Genomic DNA, 24,776 nt, shown 5'->3' on the forward strand with positions numbered 1-24,776 from the left:
GGGTCTCCACCTAGGCACGGGCACAGGAGCGCTGTTTTCCACACTACTGTTTTTCATAGCACCTGCCTTTCAGATTACCTCTGGGAATCTGGGGGAGGAGCCGAGAGGGGGGGAAATGTTGCTTCGCTTTGCAAAAGGAAGGAAACTTTGTCACCCAGCAGGAGACCTCTGCCACGCGTAACCGAACCAGCACGGGCTCTGGCTCTGACTGACTTTGCACCCGATGATTCCGTAGCAGAAAGAGCACGTTCCAACTCAGCGCTCCCCGCCGACCGCCATCCGCTCCGGTGGCGCGGCGCGAGTTACCTGCTCCACCCGCCCTCCCCGCGGAAGTCCCCACGAGGTGTCTTCGGGGTGGAAGGACAGTCATAAAGAGCGCGCGGCTCCAGTCCAACGGCAGCGGCCGGGGAGGACAGGGAGGGGGCAGAACCCCAGGGACGAGTCACCGGAATTAACTTCTGGTTAAAGTTATGGGAAGCGCGGCCATGGACACCAAGAAGAAGAAAGAGGCTTCCAGCCCCGGCGGGAGCGGTGGCAAGAAAAATCCCAGCCAGAAGAGGCGTTCGCTGCGAGTGCACATTCCGGTGAGTCCCAGCCTGCTGTCGCTCCCGACCCCAGCGCCGAGGCGGTTAACGCGGGACGCCCCGCGCGCGCCGTGCGTGCCCCTCCTGTCACTTCTGCAGCTGGGGGGAAGGGTGGAGGGGCAGGGCCCGAGCTGGGCTGCAGAGGCGAGGTTGGATCTCGCTTGCCACCCTTGTGTGGCCCGAACACTGGAGCGGTCCGGAGCCGGGGCGGCTGCAGAAGAGTGGGGGCACGGGGCGCGCCCCCGGGCCGGGCGCGGCTGGTGGCCGGCTGGGCGTAGCCCTGGATCCAGCCGGGTGCGGGTGCGTGGGGGCGGTGCATCGTGTTGTTTTGCTGAAAAAGGACGGTGTGGACTGGTCTCCGCCGGGGTGGAGCTGTGCGCAGAGGCCGGGGACGAAGGGGAGGGGCGGTGGGTGGGGACAGTGGCGGCGGCTGTGTAACTGCGCCCCCAAATAGATCTGTCTCCTCACGAATTTCCTCGGAGTGCTTCTGGGCCCGCGGCGGGGGCTTCTCTGCAGGCTTTCTCCGCACACGCCCCGCTGGGAGTGTATTTTGGTCTTGCGTGATATTTGGGGGTTCGGGGCTACCTAATCTGTGCAGGGCTGCCGCGAACTTCAGTCCCCGCCACGCCGGCAACCTGGACTGGACTTTGGCGACATCGATCTGTCTGCAGATCGACCTTGTCCAGCCAGAGGGAGCGGCGGGTAGGGTCCTGCACCCACCCTGTGGTCCCATACACCTGCCCAGGTAGCTCCAGACCTTTTCCTGGCCTCCCTGTTAGTGGGGTCGTGTCGTGGGAGGTGCACCGAGGCCTTTACCTTTACCCGAAGGGAACCCCCAACTAAATGTCGGAACACCACACACACACACACATACAGACACATACACACACACATGCTTGCTCACACTCCCAGACACATGTACGTGCACAGCCCGTGGGCACACATGGGTAGAGGGCTCCATAAAGCCTATTTTGTTCTCTTCCTGCATGGCAGTCTTGGGCAGAGTGGGAGTGTGCAGTGAGTTCCACACCTAGTCAGAGCTAATCCTTCCTGACAGCTTCAGGCGGAGCTGGCTTACCAGTGCCTGGCCACTCACTCTTCACAGCGAATAGCACTAGACATTTCCTCCTGTGAATGCTGAGCAAGCCCTTCCTTCCAGACTCTCCCCCAAGGTCCTTCTGCTTAAACTTTCCCTTCTGGCATTTATGACACCTGACTGAGGAAGTTGAGGGCCAGGGGCTCTAAGCCCCAGGCATATTATGGGCACTTAAGGAGCAGTCTGAAGTTGGGCACCCTGATAGTGGAGGGGACCAGCACCCAGGGAGCAGATGATCGGACACCCCCCACCCCTGCTCTATGGCCATCCTGATGATGACCCAAATATGCAGAAACAAAGGTTTTATTTGAAGAAGAAAATGTCCTGCTTACATCACTAATAAGACATTTAAAAGTCATATTTGTAAATTGAAATTTAGACTTTGCTGCTAAAACAGTGGTCTTGTGGGTCAACCATTTAACCATTCAATTTACCCTGCTTGACAGATGGAGTTAATAATACCCATTCTTCCTGCCTTACAGGGACATTGAAATAAAATAATTCGTGGAAAAGCTCTTTACTATGTAAAGTGTGTTATATACATATATGACTATTACATGCATGTCTAATTTTAAAATGAGGCGAGAGAGAGAGAGAGAGAGAGAGAGAGAGAGAGAGAGAGAGGGGAACTTGACCTTGTCCAGTGGACAAACTTATTGTATTGAGGTCAGATGGAAATCTGGTTCCCAATGCATGTGTCAGCTTGTGTGTGTGTGTTCTTCTGAGGCAACGTCAGTGGGAGTGTAGTACAAAATCCAGAACCAGTTAAGGGACTAGAAGCCAGATAGTGACTGTTGAAAATGCATGCTGTGGTTAGGGTCCCTGACTGCCCTTCTCAATGTGAGTGGTGCCCCTGGCAGCGTTTTACAATATTCTTAGTTTCATCCATTTGTTAACCGAGTTCGACTATATGCTCAGTACTCTCCTTGTCTCAGTCCTCACAGTGCTTATGCTTGCTGGTGGGACCTCAGGGTCCCTTTGTCTACCAGCTAGTAATGACCTGTTGGTCACTTGGTAGGAGAGATAAGAATTAACAGTCTTTCTGGGAAAGTGAGCGTTTTCAGGTGTGCTAGCAAGCCCTCTGAGGCCGTGAGATGACCAGAGCAGACAATGGGTGCTGGTAGAGGTGAGAGGAAGGGGAGATGGCTGTGGCTGATGTGTGCACAGAGACCCCAGGCCTGGAGGGAGAGATGGCTTCTTCCAGATACAGTGAAAAGCTGTGTCTTAAGGAGGTCAGGTCTTGAGGTCCAGGGTCCTAGGGAATGGATTGAGACCAGACCAGGCAGGACCTTGAAGACGGGTTGCCAGATTTCGTTACTACACATGCAAGATGCCCAGTTAAATTTGAATTTCAGATCAACCTGCAGCATCTGAGATATGCCTACTAGAAATGATCCATCATTTATGTGGACTCTAGTCAAACTGGGCGACCTGCATCTTATCAGGCAACCCTGCCTTAAGACCAGGCCAAGGGAGTGAGGAGCTCCTCCCAAGGATGGAGAAATGACAGTGAACGCTGTCAATGCCCTGCCCTTCCCCGGTGGCTGCCCCAAAGTTCCTGCCGCTGAGATAGACAGCTGCCCGCTTGTGCCTTTGTCTCTGCCTGAAAGACTCAGGGTACAGCAGTGGGCTCAACCTGTGCAGGGACTCCTGGAAGTGCTAGGGTAATGCCCTGCGAGAGCTGTACTTGGAGGGCAGTCTCCTAGCTCCTGTATTCCTGGTAGGGACAGTTCTGACGTGGGCTTTTCAGGGCTTGGGGGTCCCTGGCAGGGCTGAGCCCCCATTGCACCCTCCTTGGCTTTCTGACTCCCTGCCTCGCTCCCCACTCCCTTAGTTGTGCTACCTGAGCTAAACTGCTGAACCTGTTCTTGTCTGGGTGTTAATAAGGAAGGACCCAAACTAAGAAGCCACTCAAAGGTGATGAGAAGGAGGCTGGGAACGTGTGCAGAGTGGAGTGAGGGGTGAGTGCCCACAGCAGGGAAGCCCACCCAGATGCTCCAACAACCCCAGGGGCGAGGGTCCAGAGGCCACGCAGCGAGGTCAGAGAAGAAGGGCAGGTGGAGACGCCGGAGGAAGATGGGCGAGTTTGGTTGGCGGTGAGGGAGCCAGAAACGGAGCTGGTGTTCTTGGTATAGGAGCCAGTCCTGGGGGAAATCCTGAGTTCAGTCACAGCAGCAGCGTTGAGTGTCCAGGGAAGCAAATCCACGGAAAAATCACTTCTACCTCCTTAAGACCAGGGTCAGATATTTGATGGTGTCTCCGAAGTGTCATCAGGGAATTTTTGATTCCAAGGAGTTGCTCCTCAAAGACATCAAGGTCCTGGTGGCCCTGTGAGTCTAATCACTTGGTGGTGACAAATGGCATTCGTGGTGACCAGGCCTCCTGGGACCTCTAGTATCCCAGCAGCCTGTCTTTTCATTCAATTGGATGACCCCCTTCTAGAGCCTCAGTTTCCACCCACACATCTGGTGCCCAGCAGAACCGTGGCTTCCTGTGTTGGGGAAATGGCTGCAAAGCTCCTCCCTAGGGCTCTTTACCCTGCTCCCTTACTGCCAGGGGCCCCGCTGAGCCTCGAGGAAGAAGTATCCATTTTAGGGGACACCCCAGGGCCCTTGGGTTGTTGCAGGTAAAGAGACCTATAATTACTAAATAATTTATAAATTCAGTTAGATTGGGGGCTAGATATGCAGGAAGAGAAAGCGGCCCTTGGACCTGAGAATGTCACCTTGTCAGGCGTTAGCCTCTTTCTCAGTCAGCTCAGATCACCTTCATGGGCTAACCTCCCTTGTCTTGCCAGGGGCAGGGAGGTCCACAGAGAGGACAGGCTGGCGCTGATTCCTTTCTGAGACTGCCGTAGGCCTGAGAGGGAGCAACTGCGCATAGTGGCTGGAGCTGTGGCACCTAGCGCTTGCCTCAGCCTTCCTCCCTGATGGGAGGCAGGAGTAGCAACGGGTGGGGGTGGCTGTGCACAGTATCTCCCTGGAACTGTAGCCGTGCATGGCTCTGTCTGCACTTTGGGAGCAAGTGTGTGCTTCCTCCTGTTTTCTGTTCCAGATAAAGCAGTTTCTCTGTTAAAGCTGCAAGCCATGTGCCCCCAGGATTACCTTGATCAGCGTCTGTTGGCTGGCACGCTGTGGTCCTTGGGCCAAGTCAATGACAGAGCCGGTGGCCAAGGGGAGAGGGAGGTCTTCAGAGGGAAGGCCCCAAAGCGGAGCCTGTGGGAACACTGAGGCAGGCCAGAAGGGCTGCTTCTCCACTGCTGGGTAGGACATTAGTGACAGACTGCATATGTCCCCAGGCCTGGTGGTCAGGAGCTCCAGGAACCCTTCACAGGCACTGAAGACAGACTACGAACAGAGCCGAGAGCAGCTAGCCGGTCACGGAAGGAGAGACAACTGGGCTCGGGTAGGCCTATCGCTCATGGTGCCTCCGCCTGTCACGTGGCCACCTGGGAAGCCTCACTGCTGAGGCTGCAGCACCCTCTCTGTCTCCTTGGGAGTGGGAGCTGGGCTCAGCCTCCGGGCCTGGAGGACCAGACGTTCAGTAGGCTCTCTGTCCCCACCACCGAGGCACCCTGCACTGTGTGCTGCCCGAACGCCAGTTGGGCACAGTCCAGTGCTGCATCTGAGGAAGGAGTGGGCAGCTGGAGATGGACCCATGCTTCCCCTCGCTCCAGGACTGTTCCGTACCGTGCAAGAGTCTTCGGCCACGGAACAGCTTACCTGGCTGGAGTGCAGGGCGCACATCCGCGGATCCGCAGAACTACGTGTAGAGAGCCTTGAGGTGCAACCTGTAGCTGAATTCCCTCCTCTCACCCTCTTACACCTGCACTACAGATGGTTCATCTGTCCTTACCTGGTGGCTGGCTTGGACAGCCAGGCTGGAAGTGAAGTGGGCATCTCTGCTCTTGTCCAGCCCTGCTGTGCGGTTCCTGCTTAGTCCTAGTGTCATTGGTGGGAAGTTTCTAGGTCCTCACAGGAACAAGGCTCTGCCTTCTGCAGAGTAGCCACATGACAAATGCAGACCCTTGAGCCCTGGTCAGTATTACCAGGAGGACATCCTGACACCAAGGTAACAGGTGGCAGCTGCCATAGCTGATGTCTCTTGCTGCGTCTTTGACACAGCTCAGGTCATCGGGGTCTCAGCCTTTTGCTGGTATTCCTCCTACCTACTTCCTTTGAACTAACCTCCTCCGGGCAACCCAGAAAGCCTGTCTGTTATTCTTCTCCACTGAGGTTGGTGACTGTGACTGCTGGTCAGCATCGCTGACCACACACCCGCTGGCTGACTAGCCCCACGTTGACCAAAGAGACTATCTGGAAGCACCTTGCCTTTGCCAACACCTCTTCATCCGCTCAGACTTCTTTCACGCTAAATTTTAAATCAGTGTTTGCCCTCTAAAACCTCTAGCTAAATAAACGTGCTTGGAAACGGTTGCTTTCTTGACTTCACTTTCTCTTACTGTCCCCGTTCCCACTTGCGCTGCTCATTACCAAGGACTCTGGGCTCCTGGGCATCTCTCTGCTGTGATGGAACTGGGTGAGGATCCTGCCCTTCTGCTCCCAGTTCTGGGTCCCTTCTCCTCCGCCCATCCTCCCTTCAACCCAGAGTGTGAGCAATGAACAGGACCACTCACAAAATACCAGTTGCTTCCCATTTCTCTCCAGAGGGGGCATCTACCTATACCCCCCAAACTTTGTCAACATCCTTTTAAACGTGGAACAAGCAGAGGCCAAGAAAGTGCTGAGCCACCAAGTTGAAGGAGTCCTTCTTTTGCTTGGTCGGTCAATCATGACCTTGCTCTAAGATGAGTGGAGGGGCCACATGAGACAGAAGCTCCACAGTAGGGAATTCTTACAAGACCCCACTACTACTGGATGTGTGGCATGTGTGACCAGACCAGAGGAAGTGGTTAAGCATTAACTCCCTCCTCCAGGGTGGGAGTGTGCCTTGGAGTGGACTCCTTATTTCAGCCCTGCCTTGGAATGGTTAAGCCTAATTGCACTTGTCTCTTTCTTTCACTATCTACTTTGAAAATAATTTAATCTCTAACCTTTATTTCCTGTTGACAGGAAGCTTTCTCTGCCAACTCTTGACTTGCCACAGACCAATCGGATCCTGGCCAGGCTTGGGGCTTCTGCCAGGGCCTCTGTGAGCTGGGTGCTCTGCTGGGCAGTGAGTCTGCTGATGTCTGTCCACCAGAGACCAGGGGCTTCCAGCCCCTCCATGCTCACAGTGTAAAGCCCTGCTGCTCTGCAGGTGACCCCAGCAGGAGGACAGCACTATAGAGACCCCCTGGTACAGGCCAGGGGAAGAGGAAGGATGCCACAGGGCCGGGGTGAGTGTTAGAACAGGGTCTGTGCTGCTCAGTCTGTAGGTGAAGAAATGGAGAGCAGGGGATTGCTCAGGCCAGGTGTGCAGTTAGACAGGGACTAAAAACCAGGGGGTTGGCCTGTCTGTGTCCTGGGTCCTGTGCCACGTGCCGAGGATGTGGAGATGAACAGTGCAGGGGGGCTGAATCATATTCTTTTGAAAAACTCCCAGAGTCCTAACCAGTACCCCTGAAGGTGACCTTGTCTAAATGGGGTCTTTGCAGATAGAATTAAGATGTGAACTGAGATGAGGTCACTAGGATGGGTCCTAATCCTATATGACTGGTGATCTCTTAAGAAGAGGATGTTTGAGCATAGAAACAGAACTGAGACAGAGCCTGGGGCCCTGCTGCCACAAGCCAAGGGACATGGGACCACCAGAAGGTGGGGGAGGCAAGGAAGGCTCCTCCTCTGAGCCATCAGAGGGAACGAGGTCATGCCAATACCTTGATCTTGGACCTTTGGCCTCCAGAACTGTGAGAGAATACCTTTCTATTCTTGTAAGCCATCTGGTTTGTAATGCTGTGTTATGGCGGCTCCAGGAACCCACTGCAACAGTGTCCCTGTCCCCAAAGCATGGTCAGGGCAGCAGTCAAAAAGCCAGCATCTCCACTCTGACAGAGCCATGAGAGCAGGCGTGGGGACCAGAAGGAGCCGCTCACCTGGCCTGGGAGCCACAGCCCCGTGTGGCAGCCATGGCTTTCCTGTCTGCAGCTCTTTGGCTGCATCTTCTCCAGGCAGTGAGTGCCCTGTGTGGATGCCTCCTCCTCCCTGCTGGAAACCCCAGCGTGGTGCTGGAGCATGTCCTTGTGGCCTGCCGTGTTCCCACTGGGATTCACTCACACGCTGGGCTGGGGGCGCAGGGTGGGAGAGGCAGCTCTGCCTTCTCGAGCTTCTGTTAAGTGGGCAGACAGGTGTCCTTTGGGCACCTGGGGAAGCCGTCCTCCTGGTTCCACCCTGCTCACAGCTCAGCCACATGCACAGCCTCTGGGTCATGAGCTTGGAGCCAGCGTCACCGTGGCCCATCCTTGTCGGCAGTGTATTGCCCAACGAGCACCCCAGGCATCTTTCTTCCTCTGTGCAACTCAGACACGCTTGGGGGGGCGGGTCTGTTTGCCACAGCGATGACAGATCAATGTTGCCGATTAGGAGATACCAGCCAGGGCAGCCCAGCCGTCAACCTGATGCAGCTAATATCGATGGACACTTGTGATAAGCCAGGTGGGAGCTTTTATGTAAGCCGTCTCTCCTTATCTCTGAAATAATCCTGTGAAGTATCATGATTGCTGCTGTTCATCCTGTTATCCTTGGAATAGAAAAGGAGCCCTGGTCATCTAAGGCTTCACAGTCGTCCTGTGTCATTCCTCGATCCGTCGAGGAAAACCTCTTCAGCATCTTGGGTTCTGATACCTCTGCCCGGTCCTGCCCTGTCCAGGCTACCCTGGGGCAGGAGATGAGGATGGGCAGGTCAGGACACTGCCACCATGGTGGGCAGTAGAGGCAGAACATCTCAGGGTGCCTGCTGACTTCCAGCAGCTGGCCTTGGGATCTCCATACCCTTTATTTTGTCCCTTTTTAGGTGTCTCTGAAGGTTATCCTTTGTCCTTCTCATCTCAAAAAACCAACCAACCAAAAAAAACAAAACAAAAAAAACCTTGCCTTTCATACTTTTTACTTTCATGGTTCTACTCTTTAGGTTTTCTTTCCCATATTTTGTTTTTTAAATAATTGAACATTGGAATAAATACTAAACCAGGAATTGGGAAGTCCTGGCTGTTCTTCCATCAGGTAGCTGGGAACTGAGTCTCACTTCATTTTCTGCAAGCCTGTCACACACCTGACATGGTGCCGGCATGGAGGTATCCCTGAGACCAAGACCACATGGCCCTCCCTCCATGAAAGGGTACCCTTGGACACCTGTCACCTGATCTGGTCACTGTGGCTTTCAAAACACGAAACCCATAGAGACTTAAAACAACAAGCCTTCATTCTTTCTCACAATTCTCTTGGTGTGCTGGGATGCTCTTGTGATCCAAGATGATCTCTGTGGTCAGTTGGCAGTTTGGCTAGGCAAGGAGTCCAGGATGGCCTTGCTCATGTGTCCACCCATTGCCCAGTTGGCTCCACAGTGGCTGGGCATGGGGGACAACCTGGACTGTGTCTAGCAGGCAGTCCAGGCAGCAGGAAGAGAATAAGGCCCAAACCCCAGGCTTCACAAGCCCTTTGGCCACAGAGAAGTCTCATGGCTTAGACTTAGGAGATGGAGCAATAGACTCTGACTCTGGGTGTGAAGATCTGTAGGCCACAGTGTGAGGTCGTGTACCCTGGGACGGGAGGGATTTGTGTAAGGGGGTCCAGTTATTAAACCTCTCTAGATCTGTATACCTATGTCATACATCAGTATGTTGTATAACTGATATCATTAAGTAATGTTATCTAATTATACATCATTTAGATTATGTGTCATTTGTAGTATGCATAGTGTATGATATATGTACATTAAGAAGAAAGTTGGAGTCCAAGGTCTCCATTTGATTTTAGTGCCTCCACTGTATGGAAATGGTGCTTTGTCCCAGGGGCAGGTGGCTTCGAGGAGTGAGGGGGCAGGAGAGGGGTGCAGGGGAGGGTGGAGCCAGGTCCTTCCACAGCTGGGCATTCGAGATGATGCCTGAGGATGAGCGAGTGCCCAAGGAGGTATTTTGCCCCTGGGAGAAGCCAGCGTCAGGAGGACAGAGAGGTTACTTGTCTCTCACCACCCTGCTTTTAAAGTGTATTTGGAGATTTCTGAAATGACCTGGGGCACAGGCAACAGAATTTCCTCGACTCCACAGCAAGGACATGCCTGGCAGTGATACCTAACTGGTCTGATGAACTCAGCTTGGTGGTTTCCTGCTGGACTGCCAGGTGGGAATGTGCAGTGGCCTCTGGGAGCTAGAAAGAATGGAAGCAGTGTCCTGGAGAGGTTAAGCAACCCGCCAAGGTCACCTGATTGGCCAGTGGCAGAGCAGGGGTTAACAGTCAGCTTTTCTACTCAAGCAACAGTTGGGAAGAGAGGAAACCCTTTCAGAGGCTGCAGGTGAGGGTCACACTGCCTGGGCTGTGGCTCTGCCAGAGGCACCTACTCCTCCAGTTAGAGGTCAGAAAATGATCTCAAAGCAGTTCTGTTTTGCACTGGCTCAAAGCAAGAGCTGCGGGCAGAGGGAGTGCAGGCCCGGGCTCAGGCTCACACCGCAGATCTGCCCATGCACCCTTGGCCCACATCTCCTCTCTCCTCTGTCGTCACATTAACATGAGTTTTCAGGAGAGCCTCAGAGCAAAGCTCCGCAGGCTTGGCATGTAGGTGTGGAGTTTGCCACTCTAGCAAAATATAGTGCGAAGTCAAGGGGACACTCTGTTCTATTCTTTGTTAAATGATGATCTCCTCTAAATGATTTTGTCACCTTCACCTGCAACCATCCCAGTGATTCTGGGCCTCCAGAATGGAGGGGAGGGAGAGTGAGCTGGACAGAGCAGAGGGGACATTGAACTTCCAAGCAGTCACCACAAAGGCTTCAGCTGGCCCCTGGAACATTCAGGAACTGGATGGCCCTTTGGAGTTGCCCTACACTGGGACAATGAGGCCAGGCTTTTGCAGTCCCTGGGAAGGGATGCGAGCTTGGGAGAGGCAGGCCCTTGGATGAAGAGTGGTCTCAGCTGGGGTCCTGGCCGAGTGCTACTGTTCCTGGAGGACTTGGGGGCCACACAGCAGCACCTGCCCCACCGCTTCCTCTTCTGCATCGCGTCCTCTTTTTCTGATGTCCACTGGTCTCCTTAACTAGACCACAAGCTCCCTTCTGGAGGTGTGCCTGTGTTCCTTGTCCCATCCCAGCCCCCAGAAACCACCTCCCTCCCACGCAGGCAGCCCTGACGTGGCTGATGTTGGAGGTGGTGAGGAAATGCAGAGGCCGTGCTGACCCGGTGGGAAGAACAGAATGTCCACAGTTTTGAGAATCAACATACTTAGTCTACTTGAGGAGCTGATTTCAGAAGCTCTGGGGGATTCAATTATTTACAGACCTTATGGAAGCCATATATTGAAAAGAAAAAAATTTCAGACAAATTGCATCTCGTTGACTCAGTCAAGGACAAATCTTATTGTGTCAGTTGCTTTCCTCCCCCTTTGTCTATCTGAGAAAAATTTGGGCTTTTTGCTCAAGCTAATTGACCAGAAACAGCACCATCAGTCTCTCTGGGGGCACTTGGATGGCACAGTAGTCCTCTGCGCAAGCAGGGTGGGAAGGGACTGTCAGCCCAAGGCCAGGTGCCAGTCCCTCGCATGTCACTACCTCCAGGAACCTCAGTAGGAGGTGCCATCAGAGGCAGAAGCACCCACCTGCTGATGGACAGGAACCAGCCAGACTGTCACTCATACTAGGATCTGTGCATGAGCCGGCCTGCAGGTTGACTTAATCTGCTGTGGGGGAGGGAGCATTCACTTGGGTGTCGGAGACCACAGCTGCAACCCTAGTGCCGCTGTTTGTCCCCGTGTCCCCTGGGGGGCTTGCTGACACTCTCTCAAAGCCTCAGTTTCCTCATCTGTAAAATGTGAATGATAATCCTGCTCACTGGACTTGGGGATTGCGGTTGGATCCTTGGGGTGAAGAGTCAGACATTTGTCCTCCAGAAACCTTGGTTTCCCCTTGCACGGGGAGCAGCCTGTGGAGGATATTACCAACACGCAGCTGAGGCATCCGTCCTGTCCGGATTTCTGGAGACGGCCTCAGGTGAAGATACTTTTGTCCTTGTCAGTGGCATATTTCATCACTGGCATATCCCTGTGTGACTTTGCATATTCCTTCGTGAATTCCTACGTGAATCCCTTATAAGAATTTGGCTAAATACATTTGCAGATGTAATTAGCAGATCTCCTTACTTGCTGTGAGATAGGAGCCGCGCTCCTGGACCCAGAGTGAGCCAGCGTGAGCCCCTGGGGCGGCAGATGTTGAGCCCTGGCCTGGAAGTGCACAGACGTGCGTCCACACTGCCAGGAGCTCCCGGGCCACATCTTGGGGTGAGGCTGCTGAGAGTGGAGGTGGTGAGTGCAGGAATCTAACCCGGTTGGCCCCCCTTGGGAGTTGAGAGCAGTTGTCCCTTGGTATCGGGGGCTGGCTTCAGGACCGCCTGTGGATAGCACGCTCCCGGGATGCTCGGGTCCTATTTCGTAACGGGTCACACTTGCCCAAAATCTGCACAATCCTCCCGGGAGCTTCTTTTCAATTTGTGCTGGTATTTATTTTTGTCTTGAGCAGAGTTTTCCTCCTGTGTACGTTCACTCATCTCCAGATTATTTCAAATACTAACGCAATGTAAATGCTATGCGCGTACTTGCTGTGCTATATTCTTTAGTGAATAATCACAACACTGTACACGTTCAGATTTTTTTCCCCAAATGTCTTTGATCTTTAATTGGTAGAGTCTGCAGAGGTGGACCTCACGGATGTGGAGGCTGACTGTACAGGGACCTCTCCTGCCTCTGCCCCAGATACCACATGCCTAGACCCAGTTGGGTCACCGTGCAGGAGACAGTGGGCAGGGGTGGAGAATCCCGCGCTGGTGGTTGGGGTGTCCTCCCTAGAGGCAGTGACCGGCATTCTTGGGAGTCACTATGGGGCCCCTGGGGCATTTGCTATCTAACAGAGAGGCCTGGAAACCTCTTAGGAGGCTCATGGGACCTCTAGTCTGCAGCGGGCCCAGGGTTGGGGCGGGTCCCCACTCTCCCCTGCGTCTCCCGGTTCACTCCCAGTGTGCGAGAAGACAAATTCCCCTTCCTTGCGGAGCCCTGGGTGCCATGCATGTGGCTCTCAGGAGTAGCACCCTCCAGGGTCCACTGGCACGGAGTCGACCAGAGCACCCTCGGAGGAGGGGCGAGTGAAGGGGGGGATGACAGATGGGGAGCAGTGGGGTGGGGGTGGGGGCAGGTGCCGCGTGGGGATGGGAGAAGGAAGGCAGGCGCCTGCGTTCCTGTCCTGTCTGTCCGCTGTGGTTTGTCCCTCGGCGAGCCTGCTCTGAGAGCTGCTGGCCCTGCCCTGCTATCCTGGAGACCCCAAGGAGAGGCCGCAGGGCTGGCTCGCAGCTGCGGGGGATTCTTGGTACTTAGTTAAGGGCAGATGGAAGCCTGGGGTGGGCGATGGCCTGTGGCAACTGAAGGGCCCTCGGGTCTGGCACTCCCGGGCCCATGATTCCTGCCCTGCTCCAGGTACTGGCCCCTCCCAGCACCCCAGTCCCAGGGTGTGGGCAAGGAGCCTGGGCCACCCAGGTGTCAGGAGAGGGACCACGGACCCCAGTCCTCATTGTCCTGGCTGTGCTGACTTGAGGACCCTGGGCTTCCTGAGCTTCCTTTGATCTGAAGAGGGTTTCCCAAAACCCCCTTGAGTGCGTGAGGCCAGGAGGGGCTAGACCCGCCACTGCTCCCAGAGCAGAGAGAAGCCTCTGAGGGGAGGTGAGGACGCCCCCGCCCAGAATTCATGTTCGATTGGTGTCTGTGGCCCCTCCGCGTGTCCAGCACAGTGCGCTGCCCAAGGCAGAGGCTCCCTGAATGGCTCCCAGCTTCTCCCAGTCACCTCCGCTTTTTTTTCCTTTCTCTGTTTTTGAATTAATTTTTATTTGTCCTAATGAGCTGTACCTGGCAGTAGAAGGCATTTATACATTTTGATAGCTCATACATAAACGGGGGGTCCTCTCACTTTTCTGATTGTACGTACTGCAGGATCACACGGGTCATGCAGTCGCACGCGTACATGAGGTGGCGATGTCTGCTTCACTCTACTCTCCAGACTGTCTCACCCGCAGAAAACTCAAATCCCAAGTATCGTAGAAATGGTTAAAATACATTAGGTCACCTCTTCTTGTCGCAGCCGTGGTGTGAGGCATCACCACGGTCCAGGACCCCTGAGGAGGCAGCGCTCGCCAAACCCTCTAGACCTCCCTCTTCTCCTCCAGAGCATGGAGAAGAGGGCGAAGGAGTAACGGAGCCTCGGCGCTGTGGGGGCTGTGTTGTTTAACTGTCCCCCCAAAGCCCCCCTTGTCCCATCCTGCGCCAGTAAATTTCCTCGGGTAACAACATGATACCTGGATGCCAAAGAACGGCAGGAGGGGCCGGGGCACACACGAATAACCGCCTAAGACGGTCTCTGCGTTTCTGAAGCTCCAGGAAGTCAGTAGTTGCTTCCAGCTTCTGACCAGGTGTCACAGATGGGGCTCTTGAATGAGCAGCGTCGGAGAGGATGTGGGCACGCGCAGGGTGTTCCTGAGCCCCCTGGATCGCCCCTGGGAGAGAGGCAGCAGGCCAGGCTCACCTGGGCGCTGCACCTCAGCCTGCCTCAGAGCGGGCCAGCTGGAAGCAGAGCTTGGGACAGGCCGGCCGCAGGTGGGGCTGAGGCCTGGGCAGGGTGACTGCGGCTAGGCAGTTCTCCCGGGGCTGGCGGAGGGCTGTCTCGTGCAGGGCCCCCAGCCATGGGGAAGTAAGCCCTAGGCTTCCTGAAGACGGACGGGGAGGCTTGCGAGGCACCCGGAGCCCTGTGAACAGCCACAGGAGCAGAGGCTACAGTGCTCTCCCTCCTCCGTCCCATTCCTGCCTGGGGACATGAAACAAGAGGCCAGGCTCGTGTAGAAGGTGGGAGAAACGCCGGTGCTTGCCCCCCAGTGCTCCCTGGAGGCGGCCGTGGGGTCCAGTGACTTTCAAGGTCACTGGAGAGCAGCAGAGGAGCTAGAGAGCCAACACCCTGGGCAGTGTGTGTGCAGGGCCTCCCCACATGCTGAGCAGCCCCCGGGGGCAGTGCTATTGCTGTTCCCATTCAGCAGATGGCAAAATCCACACAGCAGGGGCCACTCAGTCGGGGGCCGCAGGCCAGGCGTGAAGCCTGAGCGTCTAGCACCTGAGCCCACACTCCGAAGCACCGCGCGTGCGACAGATGGTGCTGGAAGGCGGTGTCCAGCCCGAGGAAGCACGTGGCAGGAGGAGGTGTTTATTTCCTTCCATTTTTATGGAGTGATTTACAGGCACGTTAGTCTGGCGTCCATTCTGTTTTTTCCTGTGCCTCCAGCTGCTGATGGGTCCACTGAGGGCACAGCGGCCTGCAGGCAGGGGGACCCCAGCACCTCCCCCTCCTCGTTTTCCCTGAGGTCTGCAGCTCTCAGTGCTTTGGCTGGCAGCTGGCAGGGAAGGAAGCTTCTGAATGTCACCCGTGGAAAGCAATGACTTTCCCCAGCTCTGACCTGCAAACCGCCTTCCGTGCAATCCTGCACGTCTGTTCTCTGCTCTGGCAGCAAGGACAGGCCCGCCATTTGCCTTTCAAAGCCCCCTCTGGCTAGCCACTCCTCGGTCCTCAGTGGACGTGCCATGGCAACGGTTAGTCCTGGCAGACTGCAAGCTGATGTGGGTCTGAGGGGTTTATTTTCTCCTAATGTCGCCTCCAAAAATTATGCGGGTTGGTGCCTTTGGAGCTCTAAGGTAAACCCCCTCTCATGCCAGGCTGCAAGAAGGCACAGACACGGAGCCCGGGCCGCCACCCAGCACCCTCTCATCCTCCAAGCTGCTTCTTCCCGTTCCCCGCCTGTCCCGTGCCCTTGCCCGCCATGCCTCTCTTCCTCCTTTATTTGGTCTCCTTGGAGCTAGATTTCGCCAGGCTGGAAAAACCTGCCTTCTGACCCAGTTCTCTTCCCCGTCGTGGCTGCCGGGGACAGCAAGGCCTGGGCGGGCCCAGTTCCCGTGGGGATGCCACAGACGCACCGCTGCCTTCGGACTCTGGTGGAGGTGGCTTTGCGGGCCTTCATGAGGCGCAGTTCTGGCCCTCAGTGCCCGGTCCACCCCGCTCCTGGGTTTTCCCAGAGCCCATCTTGGATTTGCCTGGTTCCTCTTACTGTCCCCTTCTTTGCAGCTGAAAGCCTCGGATGGAATGAGTCATGTGCCCAAGCTGGCGAGGGCCAGGCCACGGGTGAACCCAGGGGAGTCTCCAAAATCCATGCTCCTTCCCCTGCAGTCTTCTTTCCACTCCCACTCTGCCTCCTATCTGGAGTGATGAAGGAGGTAGAAACACCTCCCTTAGCCCCACAGGAGGCCTGCCACTGTGCCACCGTGTGGATGTGGCTCTTCATGCCCGCGCTGGCTTTCTCAGCATCGCAGGAGTTGGAAAGTTGTGAGGCACCGGGGCTTCCCTCCTGCAACGTCTTGCTAGCTGTGTGACCTTGGACAGGCTCCTGGACATCTCTGAACTTAAGGTGTTCCATGTGTAAAATGACAATAAGAATGCTCGCCTACCCCAGGGTTGTCATGGGAATTAAATGGCATCGTACAAAGGGCTTGGCATTGGGGTAAGCTTGAGTGAATTTTAAGTTTTCTAAAATCACCTTTCTTCATTCGTTGGAGAAACCTCAGAGCAGAATGTGCGACTTGAATCTGTCAGGGTGTAGGACTTGCGGCTTTTTTGTGCGTTAAGTTCACTCTCTCATTTTCCAGCGCCACCGTTTTTCCTCCTTTTAATCTTCTTCATTTACTGCACTGCAGGCCTCTTTGGGTGATGGAGACGGGTGTGAACAGTTATTACTTGGACTCGATAGCTTCGATTTAAACAAGCAAACAAGCCATCTCCATGGGATCCATATGGAGGCGTGGGCGAGGTCCTGGGCCTCTTCTCGTCCCTGGTTTCTGCCCACAGCCTCGCCCACTCTCCCTGTGGTGCAGCCGCGGGCACCTGTCTGCTGGCTGTCTCTCCTTAGTGAGAGCATCCCAGAGCCTGGGTGGTCTGCCTGGGCAGTGGTGTGTGCTCAGCTGTGTGTGGGTGTTCTGTGCATGGACAGTGGCGTGTGTGGGGCTCTTGAGGACGGGAGCACGGGTGCCCCCAGCCACCGGGGGCTGGGTAGATGGCTGTCCCTCTGCTCTCCCACGTCCTTCCTCCTCAGGGACCCTGGACATGGCCCTGTCTCTGGGATCCCTTGCACTCTGCTCTCCCTCAAGACAGTGGTGTGGGAATCTCAGGAAGTGTGCCCCAAGAACTGGGCACCCCGGTGCTTGGCTGCCCTGTGCCCTGAGCTCCAGGGGAGCCAGGAGAGTAGAGTTCTGGATCCTGTTTGGCTGTGCACACGGAGGCTTCGTTGACGACCCCTGGGCCTCAGGCTCCAGGCATTAGTGTGTGCTCCTGGGAGGCTAGATTCCCACTGCCTGACCATGCAGATGCCACCCGGCTCTCACCCCAAGGGGCCTGAATCTTTCTCAGTGTGCTCATGGCATGCAGAAGGGCGCCCTGAAGTGCCAGGGAGGACTGTGCTGTGGGCAGAGGTGCCCAGCCAGGGGCCTCGCGTGTGCCCAGCTGGAGGTCAGGCCTGCCTGCTCAGCTGGGGCGTGAGGAAGGGTGTGTGTGTCTGCCTGCATGACTGAGAGGCCTGCAGAGTCATACTAGACCCCGGAATGTACCCACTCAAAGCAAAAGCCTTAAACCCTTAATAGGATTTTAAGAAAGGCGGTGGCGGCAATTATGGCGGAGACCCCTCCTCTCTGCACAGTGCGGCGCTATCGGCCCAGAGTTGCGCTGGGCTCAAGAGTGGCTTTGTCTTTGGGTTCCAAGCATCCCTGGGAGGCCACCAGGCCTGGCCTGGAGGTGCCAGCTTCCCAGTCTGTCAAATGAGGGGAAGGCCCGGTTCTGCTTGGTTGTTGGCAGGAAGCTCTCTGGTCTGGTAGGAAGAGCTGGGTTGGTGTCAGAGTCCTGGTTTGAGCCATGCTCACCTGTCTGGACCCCGTTTCTTGAACAGTGGAGGCAGTGGATGATGTCAGATCAAACACCCCATACTTGGCCATTTTCTTTGCCTTTTCAAAAGTGACAACCTTAGAGTTCAACCCACCCACAGTATATAACTGTCCGTATTATCATGTGGAAAAATCTATAGAAGCATTCTCAGGAGCTCACTGCTAACAGTGCAGACTCCTTTATCGACGAGCTTGTCATTTTTATGTTTTGCCCTTTACTGACAAACTGACGCCGGGCTTGCCGCGTGAATCCAGCCGCAGCCTTTCTTCTGGCTTCAAGAGGCAGAGCTGGGGGGCACGCGCTGCCCTCTGAGCCCCCGGTGGCCTTGCCATAATTGCCACCTGTTTTTAAAAAGTTGAAGAGAAAAGCTCGTCACCCCCCATCTGCTGGGAGCTGAGCTCTGTGAGCAATACTGGAAAAGCAACTCCAGAGACAGGAGGCGGAACCCTCAGGAACACGCTCCAGGCAGCCACCCCGCTTTTGAGGGTGGGATTAAATTCCATCTGGAGCTGGAACAGACCCTGGTGACTGCTGAGATGTGGCGGGCAGGGCAGGTCGCTGTGTGTAAGAGCAGGGTCTTCCCTCTGCCGCTGAGCAGGCCAGGAGGGAAGAGGCGGGAGTGGGGCGGGGAGGGGGGCCTCCCTGGGCCACACCCTTCCTGGTGTTCTCCCCAGAACTCCTAAAGGACCGGAGGGCTTACAAGGTGACTGTGTTCCCATGTGAGCCTCAGGTGTCTAGGAACAGATCTTAGCCCACAAGCTGTCTGGTGGCATCTCAGAACCCCAAGCCTTATTTCCTCCCTAGGGCACATGTGGACTGTGTCTCGGCCTGACCTGGAAGCCCGTGGTCACCAGGCGTGGCTCTAGTTTCTGCGCCTGTCACTGTCCTTCATTGATGAAGTCACATTAATTGACAGCTCACTTCAAGGCAGGCGTTCTGCTAGATGTGGGAGGTGGAGGAGGTGAAGGGGACAAACCAAGGGCCTCTGCCCCTTTCGGCCTTGCCCTAACCCTGCCCGTCGCCTGCCCTCGGACTGGGAGGCAGGGCGCTCACCTGGCCCCACAGGAGGCCTGAGGAGTTGAGTGTGCGAGCGAGTGTGCTGCTGAGGTGACGGAGGACACGAGCTCTCATTTCACAGAAGGTGGTGGTGGAGGAAGACGTGTGGGACCTGAGGGTGGGGGCCAGTGAGAAGGAAGATGTCCTGTCCTTTTCCCCAGAAGCCTCCAGTGTAGCACTCCTGGCCCATCCGACCTTAGCGGAGTCCAGAGCCGTGGACCCAGGAATGTGCTCCCCCGGGTGTCAAGGGTTAATGGTTAATGGTTTGACCCAAAGCCTGTGATTTTTGCTGAACGGGGAATAGGGAAATTTCCATGTGCCATGGTTTCTGGCACAGAAACGTCAACATCAGAAAGAACAGCTCGCCCACACCACCCAGATCCGGGCCGGCACAGGCGGCTGGGCTGGCAGCTGGCGTTGGCAGAGGCCTCCGACGTGAGGGGGGCCCCCCGAACTCACCTCAAACGCGGAAAACTTGTTCTGAGCAAAATGCCCAAGTGCGTAACGACAGCAGGAAGACTCACTCCAGCTCGGGAAGGCTGTGGCTTGGGGCTGTCACAGGAAGAGGCACCAGTGGATCCTCATGAGTGGCCCGGGCACTGACCCTCGCTTGTTTCTGTTTTTTGGCTTTAGGTTGGTTTGTTTTGAGATATTTCCCGACGAGGCCATTAAAAGAAACCTTAGGCAACAGTTGTCTTGGGAGCGAGCGTGCAAGTGGCTCATCCACATTCAGGCACAGAGAAGGCGGAGTGTCCAAACGGTGCGGCTGGAGGAGCTGGGGGCAGACCTGGTCCCAGCCCAGAGTCGGGCGGGGAAGCAGGCTCGTCCCTGGGGCTGTGGCTGTGGAGGTTGAGTAACTGGCCTGAGGTCAAATCCTGGCCACTCCCTGGGGGCCTCTCACTCCTGTGGCAGAGTTGGCTTCCAGTGAGACCCTCAGCAACCACGAGGGCTGGATTACAGTGAGACCCTCGGCAACCACGAGGGCGGGCTTAGGCCTCAGTCATGCTCCTTGGTCTGGGCACTAGGCACGGTGCTGAAACTCGGTGAACGGCATGGCTTTGCTGCGTGCACACTGTCCTAGCAGGGGTCTCTGGCCTCTGCCTCCTGCCTCACAGCCCAGTGAGGTGCAATGATGCAGGGAGGCCGCGGGGCCTGACCCAGGTTGCTAGAGGTGGCTGGCTTACGGACAGGAGCGGAACTTCCGTCTGGGATCTGTCCACCTGGCTTAAATCGGCTTCAGCATTCCTCCCAAGTGGGAGCCTGGGCTGATTTACACCAGGTCTGTGACTTCTCAGCCTCAGTTTTCCCACCTCTGAAGGGCGGGACCCTCCACCCCGTTGGGCCACTCAGGCAGAGTCTGGAGCAAGTGACCCTTTGACAGTGTTGCCGTCTTCCTTCCAGTGACACTCCTTTAGCTAACCAGCTACTTTACGATTTAAACAGGCAAATGTGATTTCTTCCTCCAGGATGAATCTTCCAAACAGGCATCTTTCAATTAAATGCTCAAGAAGCTCCTCCCGGTTTATCCCAAATGCAGCTGGGTTACACCCATGGCCCCGGGGTGGTTGTCATAGTGCCCAGAATGGGTGAGCAATGCCAGGGTCCTTCAGAAGGACTGCGGCCTTGCTGGTGCCCTCATCTTGGACTTGCAGCCTCCAGAATGGGAGGGGGTAGATTTCTGTTAAGCCTGCCCCCAACACACCGCTTGGGGTGCTTTGTCACAGCAGCCACAGGAAGCAAGTACAGCAGGACTTTGTTTCTTCTCACCTTTGGTCCTTGGCTCTGCTGTCCTTTCTGACATAAAGACTAACAGAGACTGGAGGAACGAGGCACCGAGAGTCTGGACCGTGCGTTCCTCCAGGACTCCAGAAGGGAGGGGCCGAGTTCCAGGAGAACGGTGCCTTGCCAGCACTACCCAAGCCCGTGTAGGAGAGAGCACAGGCCGGCCAGAAACTGCCTCCAGAACATTCGTCAGAAAACCCGTTCTCCAAGCAGCTCGCCTCCCAGGCCTGCATGTGCCAAGGTGGTGGGAGAGCCTCGGCTCGTTCCTCAGCTGGGTCCTGTGGCTTCCAGTGTGGCCCTTTATTCCAGGATCACACACAACGTCCTAAACAGTAATTAATTTTTATTCAGAATACTGCAGAAGCCGTTGGGATGAGGGACCGTGGGAGCAAGGGCCTGGGACCTGTCTGGGCCAGCTTTGTGCAAATCGGCCGCCTCCACCCACTGTCCTCACCTGCAAAAGGGGGAAGGGATGCCTGCTTTGCTGGCCTCATGAGTTGTAAGGATCAAATGAGATGATGTGTGCTAACTTTTTAAAGTTCTGTTTTCTTGTTTCCAGTTAGATTAAAAAGAAATGTGCAGCATTTGTCTTAGTCTGTTTGTGCTACTGTAACAAAATACCTGAGACTGAGTAATTTATAAAAAAGAGAAATTTATTTCTCAAGCTTTCCAACCTCGGATGTCCAAATCAAGGTGCTGACAGTTTTGGTGCTTGGTGAGGTCCAGTTCTCTGCTTCCAAGATAGTGCTTGGAACATTCTGTCCTTTCTTGAGGGAAGGAAGGAGCACAAAAGGAGGTGAGGCAGGTTACTAGTCCATCAGGACCTAATCAGCCCTCAAAGGTGATTGCCTCTTAATACTGCTGCATTGGGAACTAAGTTCCAACATGAATTTTGGAGGAGACACCAACATTCAGGCCATAGCAATATTTATCTAAGGTTTCGTCGGGCCCGTGCCAGAAAGCTGAATTCCTCAGCCTCGTCTTTGGAATCTGACTTCACAGCCTGGGAGGGTTGGGTACAGTGATCCCTGCACGGCAGGTTTAGATCTGTGGTGCTCGCTGATCACTGTGGTGCGAACACTCCCTCCAGCAATGGTAGCTTTCGCCTTTCACGGAGCAGGGCCTGTGTGGGCCACCAGCCTTACCTGTCCACATCTCCCCTCTGGGGACCAACCTCAGAGGGGCCTCCTTTCCTCTTTTTTTTTTTTTTTTTTGCGGTGCTGGGGATTGAACCCAGGGCCTTGTGCTTGCAAGGCAAGCACTCTACCAGCTGAGCTATCTCCCCAGCCCCCTCCTTTCCTCTTGACCTGCAGCTGCAGAGGGGAGGATTGCAGGACACGCGCTGGGCAGGAGGAAGCCAGGAAGCCCCGGGCCAGGCCGGCCAGCCCAGGATGCCCACGCTGCTCTGCCAGGGCTTTGCTCCTCCTCACAGTGGAAGATACAGGGATCTGAAGAGCAGGAGCACAGCCCCAGTACAGGGCTGGAGACGGGAGGGCCCTGCAGGGCACTCTGTGGGATCTCAGGCTTCGAGGGAAGGCTGGACTCCGGGCTGGGGAGGCTGGGAGCTGGACCTCAGAGGCGCACTTCTGTGGAGATGCGCCTTCCAAAGGGAATGGGGCTGAGGAGAGAGGCAGGAACAGTGGAGGCAGTGGACAGGTGGTGAGGGGCAGGTGGGGCGGCACAGACGTGGCCCAGTGTCCTGTGCAGGGCATGGGGCTGGGTCACACCTGCAGCACGCCCAGCCCTTTTGGAGGTCAGGGCTGTCCTCGTTCGTAGAGTCCCTAGCTGGGGAGCTTGAGTCCTAGCAGGGAAACAGGCCACAAATGACAACAGAAGTGGGTATCTTTCAACTTGGGCCGTGACCTAGAAGCCATGGTAACAACTCGTATGAGCTTATTTCTGCCTGACATGGCGACATGATGTGTTCCATGACCGTTTGGTCCACTAGTGGGCAGGGCCAGTGCCTGAGAAGCTGCTCGGGTGGACACCCTTGCCTAGCGGGCAGGTGGACTCTTCGACTCTCGTTCCTCTTCGTCTCTGCCTCCCCTTCTCTCCCCTCCTTGCAGATCACAGCTCCTCTTCAGCTCCGAGGGGAGCCCGTCTAACCTGCAGCCCAGGAGACTTTGTCAGAAGAGTAGAGGCTGAGAGGGCGGGAGGATGGGAGATGCCATTTCAAGGAGAGTAACTGAGGCCCAGAGAGCAGCAGGCACGAGTGGCTGCTCTTGGCGGATGCTTCCTGAACCTCTGCATCCTGCAGGTGAGCGCTGCCAAGAGCGCCCCGCCTGGGCTGCGAGGACATGGGTTCTGGAGCTAGTTTTTCCTGGCGCTCCCTCCACCCGCACCCCTCCCCACAAATCCTGACCCCGAGTTAGGAGGCCCAGGGTGAGGCCTCAGAATCTGGATTTTTAAAAAGTCTCCCAGTGTTTCTGACCATGGTCACACGAGGGGCCAGGAATTCTGACTGGAAGTGGTCACAGGGCTTCTTGCCGTGCCCTTCGACCTTCTGTGAGCCTCCCAAGGGACCGGGTCGCCTGTCACCCCAGTCGCCGGCCTGGCTCTGCGAACGGTGGAGCCTTCTGACCTGACCTCTCCCTGGGTGGGGACTCTGAAGGGATGGAGAATTTCCATCTGTTCTTGACCAGAGTGTGGGTTTCAGTCCAGACGTTTGAATTAGGTCCAAGTCTTCTGGATGCAGGCGGCTGATTCCAAAGGAATTTATTTTGCTGATTAGTTTGGTAATAAGTGATTCCAAGTTCCAGGCGAAACTTCCCTGGGGGGTCCCACCCCAGTATAGGTAAATGGTGACGGGGACCCTGGACCAGCCCCTGGGACGCGCGGCTTTGGGAGTGAAGTGTAAGCAGACGTCCCCACGCTTTCTGGAAGCACACCATGAGATCGCGCTTCAACTCTGCTCCACAAATTAGGGTTTTTTTTTTTTTTTTTTTTGGTGGGGAGGTGACATGATTGATTGAACCCTTGGGGAAATAACAAAGTAACGATTTTGAAAACCATAGCAACAGCTACAGCCCAGTGATAGCTGAGCTGCGGGAAAGGCCGCACCACGCTCCTTGGGGATGAGCGGCAGCCCTCAGACCCCTGCAGACACCCCGGACCAGAAGGAGGTGCCTGAGGCAGTCGCGTGCCTTCACATGCCAGTGTGATGAGTCTCTCCAGGCTCTGGACGGGCGGGCCCTGGCACTGCGCCTGCTGTGCCACGTGCAGGGACCCTGGGAGCACATAGGTCCACGCCCACACGGCGGTGTCCACACAGCTGTGGACACCTGGGTGCTGACCGGCATTCCAAACGTGTGCCCACGTGTAATGCCTGGTGCCTTGGCGGTAAACCCGCCCTGTGCACCTGTACCAACCCGAGGCTGCAGCCCGTTCGATGGTGTCCTCAGGCAGGGCTGGGGCAGAACCGGACCTTTAAGGGACCATGGTTCACCTGGTCTCTGACCTGAAGATGTCTACACCTGCGTTCTGAAGACCAGAGGGGAATTTGCAGGGAGGGCACTTCGAAGGGAGCTCGGCATCATTTCTATTAGCAGTTTTCCTGTCCTTTGTCTTTTCCTCCCTTCCCACCTCTGCACCTCCAGCATTCTCTGCTTCAGATTCACCCTCACACTGCCTGTACTGCCCAGCCGCCACTGCCACAGTCACATCAAGGCCATCGTCACCTGCCGCCTTTCCATGGGAACCCTCGTAGGTGGCTCAGCAGGGTCAGGGCTGCAGTGCTCGGGGCCGGCGCCCTTCAGCTGCCCTATCTAACAATACCTGCAATTACTGGCAAAGGTGGGGGAAGAGGAATCTGCCACTCCTAGCAAGTGACTTCGATGACATCATCTTCTTATAAAGTTTACTTTTGCAATTATAAGTGTGATGCAAGATGTCATGCTCGCAAGGACAGGTGTGCAAATTCAGGGTCACTCTTCTTTCAGAGTTCCATTAACTGCTCATGCCCCTGCAAGCCCCCTTAGTAGGGACTCAAGTCTCCCAACTGTCTAAGAATCCTGGGGACCTGGCACAGCCTCCCAGGGGGCACCCAGCACAGCTTCCTCGTGTGTGTCACCAGGGAGGACGAGGCCCTGCTGTGTTGAGCTGGCCAGCC

The 24,776-nt window shown here is 55.7% G+C and overlaps 1 protein-coding gene across 3 annotated transcripts in view; it reads left to right on the forward strand.

Annotated features, from left to right (window-relative positions):
- Positions 1-17: 17 nt before the first annotated feature.
- The window catches only part of Prkag2 (protein kinase AMP-activated non-catalytic subunit gamma 2), a 261,535-nt gene continuing 236,776 nt past the window's right edge, over positions 18-24,776 (forward strand). The window contains exon 1 of one of the 3 annotated variants that reach the window (XM_047560025.1): positions 18-584. In XM_047560025.1, the coding sequence (XP_047415981.1) occupies positions 471-584 (114 nt within the window). In that variant the 5' untranslated portion in view covers positions 18-470. The remainder of the gene's footprint in view (positions 585-24,776) is intronic. The other 2 variants (XM_047560023.1, XM_047560022.1) reach the window with 2 other exon arrangements.

This window comes from Sciurus carolinensis, chromosome 8, assembly GCF_902686445.1.
Source record: "Sciurus carolinensis chromosome 8, mSciCar1.2, whole genome shotgun sequence".
In the NCBI taxonomy this organism is placed as follows: domain Eukaryota; kingdom Metazoa; phylum Chordata; class Mammalia; order Rodentia; family Sciuridae; genus Sciurus; species Sciurus carolinensis.